The sequence below is a fragment of the Phaethon aethereus genome (assembly GCF_964289735.1).
Source record: "Phaethon aethereus genome assembly, chromosome: 1".
Lineage (NCBI taxonomy): Eukaryota > Metazoa > Chordata > Aves > Phaethontiformes > Phaethontidae > Phaethon > Phaethon aethereus.
The window spans coordinates 1,471,429-1,481,616 of record NC_138575.1 but is presented as its reverse complement, the minus strand read 5'-3'; the positions used below and the strand labels follow the sequence as shown (position 1 = coordinate 1,481,616).

Genomic DNA, 10,188 nt, shown 5'->3' with positions numbered 1-10,188 from the left:
CTCCCCCGCCGCTGACCAATCAGCAGTGAGATTCTGGGGCCGCGGCCTATGAAACGCCGGCTTCTTAGCAGGTTGGGGAAGGCCGCGGCAAGAACGCCGTTGTTGTGAGGGCTGAGCAATCGAGCTACACGCCTGCGCGTCGCCGCGGCGGCAGGCTTGAGCAATAGAGCGTCGAAAGTGGGAGCGCAGGGGGGGGCGCTGAGGAGACTCAGGGACACAGGACCTCGCAGTGGAGGCGGTGGCAGCGCACCGCGAACCCTCTGCGTGAACGAGGGGGCTGTGTGGGGTTATGGCCAGCTGCACGGCGGAGCCGGAACGGTCTTGCGCGGCCGCGTTTCCCGCCCCCCGGGCCGTGACGGAGTGAGGGACCAAGATGGCGGCGCCCAGCGCCGGGACGGCGGGGGGAGGCCGGGGGAGGCCGCCCGCCGTCACCCCCCAGCAGATCCGCGACCTCATCGATGGTGGCATCGCCCCCGAGGGCGCCGGCCCCGACGGGTGAGGGGGAGTGGCCGGGCCCCGCCGGCGCCGGGACGGAGGTGGGGGGGGCAGCCTGGCCGTGTGGCACCGGTGGGGGTGGGTTGAGGAGCTCTCGGCTTTATTGGGGAGCACTGTGAGTTACTAGGGGGCATTGGGAGACACTGAGGGACCCTGTGAGACGACAGGAGTTGTTGGGGAGGGGTTGCTGGAGACCACTGGTAGGTATGGGGAGTTATAATGGGAGAGGGGTACTGGGAAACGAGAGTGCTGGAGTGTGCTGGGAGCGACTGGGAGGTATGGGAGGGGGGCACTGGGAGGCAGTACTGGTGGAACTAGGAGGTACTGGGAGTACTGGAGGGACAAAGGTGCACTGGGAGGCAGTACTCGTGGCACTGGGAGTACTGAGGGACTAAGGCACAAGGAGGCAGTAGCGGAAACTGAGAGATACTGGCATATTGGGAGGCACTGGTGTGCACTGGGAGGCAGTGTTGGGGGGCACTGGGAGGGCAGGGGCAGGTAAGCAACCTGTAGAGTTCTGGTGTCCCCACAGCCTGAGCAAGCTGAACTGGCCATGGACTGGGGCTCTGACCTGAAAAGTGTGGGGTCATACCTGAGGGGGCACTGAGAGTTACAGGAGTTACTGGTGGGCACTGGGGAGTCCAGGAGGCACTGGGGACACTGGGTGGCTGAGCTTTGGTGGTATCTGGCTAAAACCAAGCAACCACAGTCGCCCTTGGAGGCATGGTACACTCTTGACCCATCCATCCCCAAGTTTTGGCCTGCGGAGGAGTGCTGGGGAGAGGCTGAAGGGCAGCACTCACCGCAGGGCTGGTGTTCTGAGCACAGATGCCAGTGCCGGGAACCAGTGTTCCAGGTGCCAGGAGCTCAGTTGCATCTCAGACTTCAGAGACATGCTGTGATCCTTGGTCTGGTTTCTCCGGGCTTGGAAAACGAGCCCCCAACTCCTGCTTGTCACATCAGATACCCATCTGACACTGCTGTTGGTCATCGTGAAATGTTTAATATGCACCTTTGCTTGTTGCATTATATTTTTTTAATTGGTTTATTAGTAAAGTAATTAAAAGTTGGGGCTTAGGAGCTTTGGAGAAAGGGTTCTTGTTAAGGGTAAGCCTGAAGGATGAGAGGTTAGAAAGTGGACTGTGCATTTCTTATTACAGAATCACAGAATCACTAGGTTGGAAAGGACCTTTAAGATCATCAAGTCCAACCATTAGAAGTCTTATTATTGAAGTCTCTCCAGGACAGTGCAGATGCTTCACTTGCTGACTTGCTGTTCCTTTTAGGAGGGACACACCTGACTGGTCAGAATCAGCTAATGGATCTTCTCAAATGGATGCTCTCTCCTTGGAGTCTGCCAGCAAGGAAGCCTATTTCAGCAGAGTAGAAACATTCACCATATCCTTTCTGATGCTGAGCTTCCAGCCGTTCTCTACCCTGCTTTGCTGTCACCCTCCCCTTGGCTTCCCCACAGGCTCCATCTTCTCAGAGGCTTTTCTTCTTTGGCCAAATAAACCCTGGCCAAAGCTTTAACTGTTTAACACATAATTTACTGGGTTTTATCCTTAACATGAGCACCCGCTGAAGTGGGCGGGCAAACCCCATGAGCTGTCTCCCCTGGTTTGCGCCAAGTACGGCTGGACCAACGTGGAGTGCGACATGCTGAAGTGCTCCAGCTGCCAGGCCTTCCTCTGCATGAGCCTGCAGCTCGCCTTTGACTTCGACAAGTGTACGTATGCTGGCGTCCCGCTGGTATGGGGCATGGGCAATAGGGTTTGGGGGTTTATGTACCTCATCATAAATGACTTCTGTAGTCTTGTCCTAGATGGTGCTGGGTGTTTGTCTTTGAAGATAAAGTGCAGGTCAAATGAATTTCCTTTTAGTTTCTGAGAACATCATGAAATTTCTTGCTCTTCTTGTCTGAGATGGGTTAGAACAAGAGTAGTTCAGTTGGAAGTAACCTATCACAAACATCTAGTTCAACTGCCCAACTGCTTCAGGGCTGACCAAGAGTTAAAGTATGTTATTAAGGGCATTGTCCAAATACCTCTTAAACACTGCCAGGCTTGGGACATCGACCGCCTCTCTAGGAAGCCTGTTCCAGTGTGTGACCGCCCTCTCAGTAAAGAAATGTTTCCTGATATCAAGTCTGAGCCTCCCCTGATGCAGCTTTGAACCTTTCCCATGCATCCTGTTGTTGGATCCCAGGGAGAAGAGCTCAGCTCCTCCCTCTCCACTTCCCTTCTTCTGGAAGCTGTAGAGAGCAATGAGGTTGCCATCAGCCTCCTTTTCTCCAAACCAGACAAGCCGAAGGCCCCTAGCCGCTCCTCACAGGACATGCCTTCCAGCCCTTTCACCAGCTTTGTTGCAGTCCTCTGGACCCATTCAAGTACCTTAACATCCTTTTATAAATGGTTTCCTGGATGCGTGGTCTGCTGACTTGATCTTCCACTAAATTTTTCTAATGTGGACTAGTTTGGTGGCTGCTGGTCACCAAGTCAGTCTGTTCAGGTGGTCACATTGTGTAATTTAATTAATAAACTCCTCCACTGCCCTCTTTAAACTACTGGGACTACCAGCCATAAAGCTCCCCCTCCTGTTACCCTTACCGAGCTCCCTGCCCAGGCCCAGCACCAGTTTCTTTCCCCTGCCTGCAGAGCATTGGCCACTCCTGACGCTGGCAGGGAGCAGTAACAGCTCGTGTCTCTCCCACACTGGACAATGTGGGGCTGAGTGTGGCAGGAACACCTGCCTCCACGGTGTGACTTGGCCCCACGGCGTGAGCATCGCTCATGAGCCACAGGATAGCGATGGCCTGTGCTTTATCACCTGCCCAGACCTCTATTTTCCTTTAGCTGTATCTATCCTCTGCAGAAAGATGTTTATTACTCCACCACAAATAAGTGTCATCTCCACTTCACAATTTTCTTGACTGCAAGTCCCTGCCCTGGTTATCTGGAAGGTAGCAGAGAGCGCAGCCCTGATGTCTGACAAATGCAGTGTGGGCCATGTGTTATAGGGGGCTGCATGAGCATTTCCTTTGGGGTCACTCTGAATATTGACGTCTGCTGTTTGTCCAGACTATCTTCTTTAAATAAACCTTGGCCTAATTTTTCTGTTGGTAATCACACTGGTTTACGAAAATCTAAAATAATCAGAGGTTGGAAGAAGGGCTTGAAAAATAAATTGAAAAAGAAATTATTTCATTCTGAAAGGTGTGACTATGTTAAAATAAGTATCAAATCTTTTTTTGGGAAGGTTGATTTCCAGATATGGCTGTGATTTGACTCCTACAGCCAGGGCAGAGGGGTCAGGTGAGTTAGCTAGGGACTGGCAGCAGCCCAGGAGGTAAAACTGGCAAGAGCAGGCGGTCCCTGTGCCCGTGGTTGCTTTGAGCTGTGTTGCTACTGCACTGCCGTGCAGTGTGGCAGGTTCCCCTGCTCTGTGGTTGCCATGCCTGGGAACGGGAGGGGATTTTGGCTGCAGGGAGGTGGAACCACTCTGATGACGTTTGCTGTTGTGAAGATAACCCCTTGAGCCCAGCCTGCCTTTGCTGTTGCAGGAACTGCTGCTCTGTGGTTGCCTGCAGGGAGGCTGGAGGTGCAACAGCTCGTTTTGGTGGGGAGGGAGATGAGTCTGAGGTGAGAGCTTCAGGCTCTGCAACCTACAGCCTCAGGTGGCATCTGTCACCTGAGCCATGCTCAACGGGAGGAGCAGGGAAACCCTCGTAGCTTGGTGCCTTCCTCTCCTGGTTTGGTTTTCCCAACTATTCCCCGAGGAGGTGGCTCCGCAGGGGAGTAGAAGTGAGCTTTGCCTTGCAGATAAGGAACGCTGCGTGGAGCTGAAGAAGGCCTTGTGCACTGCTCATGAGAAGTTCTGCTTCTGGCCAGACAGCCCCTGCCCAGGTTGGTGTCTCAGAGCCTGGTTATTACGCATGTCTGGCATTATTCTCTCTTTTCTCCCTTTCTGTCGCTGCCCTTGTCTGCTGTTGTAGGAATTGTGGTTTCTCTTCAAGTTGTCAAAGCAGGCAGTGTCACAGTCCTCTTTTTCCCTGTGGGGACAGTGAAACACACGGTGGCAAAGCGACATCTCTGAGCAGCCTCAGCAAATAAACAACTGAGCCATGGCTGGAGCCCCAGGCTGGACTGTACCTACCCTCTCTTAACCTTTGTGTGCCTCTCGGGCAGTTAAAATGCTTTTAGGGTTGTAACTGGGAGGGGACAGGGGAGGCTGGAATGCTCAAAGCGCGATAGATCTGTTCTTCAAAGCTGTGCTGCATGGGAAAGGGTGGTTGCAAAGGAAAAAGGCTGTACTCAGCTTTTCTTTTAAAAGCCAAGAGACCATTATGGGGAGACCTTGGCTGGACTCATCTTCTCTCTTGCCCTGTGGGATAAGGAGGGGGCGGGAAGGCTGGTGGCATAGCTCAGGCCTCCCATGTTTGCTTTCACCAGATCGCTTTGCCATGTTACTGGTGGATGAACCCAGAGTCCTTCTCCAGGACTTTTTGGACCGCTTTCAGAACCTGTGTCAGCTGGAGCTGCAGCTGCCCTCCCTCAGACCAGAAGACATGAAAAACATGGTGAGTTCCCACCTGCCTCTGTGATCGGGTGTGCTCAAGTCCCCAGTGATGATGCCAGGAACACCCGTGCTGTGCAAACCCTGACCGAAACAGTTGTGAGATTCAAATCGAAGACTTCAGCTTGCATGTGTGTGCTCTGTCATCACTTTGGCTTCCTCCTCGGATGTTCCCCTCATGGTGGTTTCACCCGGTGTTTCTGGAAGCGTGTAAAAGGGAGTTTGGAAAGGCTCATCTACCATGCAAGCCCTTGATCAACACAGGCATAGCTGGGTCATGTCACCATGGTGTGGCAGGTAGGAAGTGGGCTGTAGCGTCCAGTTCCCGCGGTGCATGGTGCTCTCTGGTGCCTCGTAGAAGTGATTTGGGGTCCCACAGACTCCTTTGGGAGCTCTCTTTGGCAGCTCCCACCCCTGTTCGTTACCTCCAAGCAGTCTGTGAGATGCAGCAGCCCGTGGATTGCTCCTTTAGCTGGGATCCCACAAGATTGGAGACAGTCATTGCGTTAGGTGGGATCGAGAGTTTGGGGTGCCCAAGGCTGCCCTGGAGCAGAGGTGTGGGCAGAAGCATGTGTACGTGAGGGAGCCCAGTGAGTGCGGTACAGGGGGGCCTCTTGTGCGAGGCAGTCATGTGAGGAGGCTCAGCAGGCTGGAGGGAAGAGCAGGAGCTGTGGCACAGGAGGCTGGAGCATAGCCACAGCCAGGAGCAAGTGTGGGATTGCCTCCTTGTAGGGACCTGGCCAGGCCCTGCTCTACTCCAGCCAAGTCTGGCTTGTTGGGCACTTGCTTGCCGGGAAGCAGATGGCAGAATTCTCAGCAGAGAGAAGCCATGTGGGAACCGGGGAACTTTTCGTCCATTCAGTAGAAATCACAGAGCTGTTTTATGGTTGCTGCTATGGGCTGGCTGAGCTGTGAAACTCAGCAGAACCCCCCAAGAAGAGACAGTATAAAGCTAATGGATGTATCGCATCTCCATATTTAACTCGCAGCTGTCCCATTAGCAGCAAGGTCTGGAGCCTGACTGACAGCCTTTGGGGACTCTCATTTCTCACCGTGTCTCAGCAATGGCCCCAGAAGCGCTCGTGATTTGCCCGTGCACAGCCCCTGCTGCCTCCCCGGGATCGGAAGGATGGATGGGAGCTGTTCAGGCTCGTGCTTGCTGTGAGCAGCGGAGCTGTGACCTGCTCCACTGCCCCACACGTGCTCAGGGGAGTAAATGGTACTTGAACCCAGCCCACGCAACAGGGAGAGTCAGACAGGCACAAGGCAGGAGGAAGCCATCGCTCTGTGTGGCATTTTGCCTGTTAACCAGAGTCGAAGTGCTCAGGGTGCAAGCTCATGCACCCAGCCCTTTTAGGGAGTGAAAAAGGGATTTTTCTCCATGTAGGACGTGGTTTGTGAGTAGAAGCAATGTATATTATCCGACTGCCTCTGACTGCTAGCTCTGCCACTTTTCTCTGCCCCGCAGTCCCTGACGGAGGAGAAGATCAGTCTGCTCCTCCAGCTGATTGGAGAGGAGCTAGAGCACAAAACAGAGGGAGAGAAACCACCGATGAAGTTTGCCACAGAAATCCTGCAAGTGCACGTTCCTGCCTGCATCCTGGCTCTGTGCGGCTGGACTTGCGGGTGGGTAGTGGTGTTAGGACTGATGCTGAAGTGTCTGCCACAGTTTGTGGTTGCAGTGAAACCTGTGAGAGGCTGGAAGAATGCAGATGTCCCTCCTGCGAAATGTTCAGTATCCCCTATTTCACTATTTTATTATCTCCAGGCATTAAAATTGACAGACTTCCAGAAACGCCAGTGCAAAGCTACCTAATCTAAAATCGATGTTTCCCTGAGATGGCAAAGAGTCTGAAACAACTGAGTTGTCGGTTGCCCTGCTCATTGCTGATTTAGATGTTGAAGTCAATCCCTGAAATGTCATCCTCAGTAACACTTTCATTGCTCGTCAGGCCTGCAGGAAGGGAGGGAAGGTTTGTGGCTTCCCAAAGTGTATGCTGTGAGCACAACAGCCACACTGTGCCTGAGGCAGCTTGCTGAAGGTAAAGCGATCTTTTATGGTCCAGGCTGGAAAAGGGCTTACGGTGGGGAAAAGCAAAGCTGCCGCTGTGGCTGAGCAGTTCAGGGGCTGAGGATGGGGACACTCTGGCTGATATGCCATAACTGAGTGTGGTCCTGCTTCATGGCAAGCCAAAATCACACACAGAATCACACACAGAATCACTAGGTTGGAAAGGACATTCAAGATCATCAAGTCCAACCATTAATCCAGCGCCACCATGTTCCCTAAACCATGTCCTGAAGTGCCACATCCACATGTTTTCTGAACACTTCCAGAGATGGCAACTCCACCACCTCCCTGGGCAGCCTGTTCCAATGCCTGACCACCCTCTCAGTGAAGAAATTTTTCCTAATATCCAATCTAAACCTCCCCTGGCGCAACTTGAGGCCATAATGTAACCAAGCCAGTTTAAATTAACACTATAGATGGGTTTTAATGGACTTGTTTTACTTCATAGCACACAGGGCTGCAAAAACAGTAAGTCTGTGCCTCAGCCCAGGGGTACTGATGTCTTGAAACATGCTGGCTCAGGTACCTGTGACTGAAACCATTCCTGTGCTCTGCCAAATACTTGCATCTGTTCTGAAAGCTGCGATTTTGGGGGAGGGCCCAGGCTCGTCCCTGACCTTCTCTCATGACTTGGCTCTGTCTCCGCAGTGCTGTGTCTGGCTCTGTGCACCTCTCGGTGATCACCTGTTCCCGCTGCATGAGGAAGGTGGGACTGTGGGGCTTTCACCAGCTGGAATCTGCGGGGCCGGAGCTGGACTCCTGCAGCCCCAGCAGCGCTCCGCCAGCACCCACTGAGCGCTTACCACTCGTGCCCACGTCTCCACGCAGGATGCTCACACGGAGCCAAGACACACTCCCTCCGGGCTCTGAGCAGGTATGGCCCAGCTCAGCCAGCCCATGAGCTCGGGGTGTCTGGGTGATGCAGGAGCACACAGGACACTGATGTAGTTTGGGTGTCCACTGCCTTTTACCCTGAAAGAGGTTCATCTTGGTGCTGTGTCCTCAGCCATGGGCAACATACAACATCCATGGGTTGCTGCTGCCTTTACCCCTGCCCTTTGCAGCTCTCTGTCCTCCCCTCCCTCAGCCATCCTGCAGGAGGGGAAAAAAAAGGGCCTTTCCAGCCAGGGTACTGAGGCTTGTCTAACTCGGGGTGCTCTAAATCAGGGGGTGCCTTCACCCGTGTCCAACTAGACACATCTAAGATGCTGCTGGTGTGAAGGGAAGGTGGCACAACTCCTGCCAGGATGGCTGAGAAGGCTTTGATCTCTTGTTTGAGCTGGGCAGGGCCCCCCGTCCACTTCGGGCAGAGGACATGCTGGTGACCAGAGGAGCTCTATTAATTCCTTGTTCTTTCCCCACTGGCAGCAGGAGAAGAGCCCGTCCCCAGCCATCTCTCGCCCCCGGGGCTGGGACTCTCCCATCCCCATGGACCGAGGTGAGTTGGAGGTGGCCAGCCCTGCTCTGAGGAGCCGCCCCATCACCCGTAGCATGGGGCAGGGGGACAACATGGAGGTGCCATCCAGTCCTCTCCGCAGACCCAAGCAGGCACGGCTCTCCTCTTCCAGCAGCTCGGTGAGTGACCTGGGTGCAGGCGCAGGGAGAGCCTGGGTGGGGAGGAGAGGGATCTGGGCAGGGTGCTGCTGATCCATGGACCAGTGTTGTCCCTGTAGCGCAGCTCTGGGCCAGCTCAGAGCTGGTGTTTAGGCACGGAGAGGGTTTTATCTTGTCATTGGAGTCTGTTTTAAACCATGCTGTTGCTGTCCTTCTCTGTCATCTCCTCCCCCACTCAGGACACTTCTTTGAGGAGCTTCTTTGACCCCAGCTCACAGCATCGTGACTGGTGTCCCTGGGTCAATGCAGTGGAGGGAGGGGAAGCCCGGCAGGATACTGTGACCCAGATGGAGAAGGAGCCTGCGAAGCCAGAGCCGGGCTGGCGAGTGGTACTGAACACGCTCCTTGCCACCAGAAAGTGCGACAGAGTGCCTGAGACGGAGCCTGTGGTGAGCCTGTGGGATCCCTGGCCCCGAAACCAAGTGCTCAAACACTTTGCTCCAGCCTTGCCCAGGGCTGAAAGGCTTTAGGCGGTGTTTGGGGTAGGTGGGCTTCATTTGGGCTAAATGCAAGCCCAGCTGGGTGGCAAGGACCAAATGTGCGTCTGCAGAGTCTCAGCTTCCCCTCCGGCTGCACTGACAGCCTCTCAGCTGGGTCTCATCCGTTACAATGATGTGTTGTGTGCAGGTCTGCTCAAGGGCTGCTATAAATAACAGCCTTTCCCCAGCAGTTCAGTGCTGCCCAAGATCCAGTTTCATGTCCCAACAGGGAACTCCCAACCTTCTCTGCAGACATATTGACCACTGGCTTTTGTGGCCACCAGCCCCAGGCTGTTGGACCAGTGGGTTTGCTGAGCCAGGGGAGCAGAGCCGAGGCCACAGCCCCCCTCCCTGATACCTGCTGCTGCCTCCCTGGGCCCCATTATCCACTTGGATTTCTCCTGCTGGCTCCCTCCCTGCTTTGCTTGGGGCTGAGCTGCAGGGACTGGTGGAACAGTCCTGCTTCAGCATTTGTCTTGGGGACTTCACGCGAATTGTGTCCCTAACAGCTCGGTCCCTTCTGGCTGTGCCATGTGCTGGGAAAGCACCAGCAGGTCCTGTGGGACCAGACACAAGCTGGAGGCAAGAGCCCCAGCTGGAGCAGAGACAACTGGAGTCCTGTCCTGCTGCTTGCTTGCAGTCACCTTGCTGTTCTCCCCTCCGGGTTCTGGTAAATAGAGCTAACAAAGAAGAGGAGCAAACTGATGTCCTGGCAGCCAGTTAGGATATTTCAGATGGCTTTTTTCTTTTTGCTGCTGTTTCTCCTCATGTGCTTTGGAGGCAAGTTGGTGGCAGTTGCAGGTGCTGTTGTGGTGCCTTAACCTCCGATTGTTGCTTTGCTCCCCTCTCTCGCAGAGTCTTTCGGTGAAGTCCTGCAAGGTGTTCCGCATTTTCCGGCAGTGGGAGAGCATGAATGCCTCCTGAATGGACTGCTGCCTCTGGGAACTGCTGCCT

At 54.4% G+C, this 10,188-nt stretch overlaps 1 protein-coding gene across 1 annotated transcript; it reads left to right on the top strand.

Moving 5' to 3' along the window:
• Nucleotides 1-373: 373 nt before the first annotated feature.
• ZC3HC1 (zinc finger C3HC-type containing 1) lies at nt 374-10,158 on the top strand (the record flags this gene model as incomplete). The annotated part of the gene is made up of 10 exons (XM_082013930.1): nt 374-495; nt 1,782-1,893; nt 2,074-2,224; nt 4,317-4,400; nt 4,947-5,074; nt 6,539-6,696; nt 7,790-8,015; nt 8,510-8,716; nt 8,935-9,144; nt 10,090-10,158. 10 exons carry the CDS (start codon nt 374-376, stop codon nt 10,156-10,158), a joined length of 1,467 nt encoding a protein of 488 aa, XP_081870056.1.
• Between the last annotated feature and the right edge of the window lie 30 nt (nt 10,159-10,188).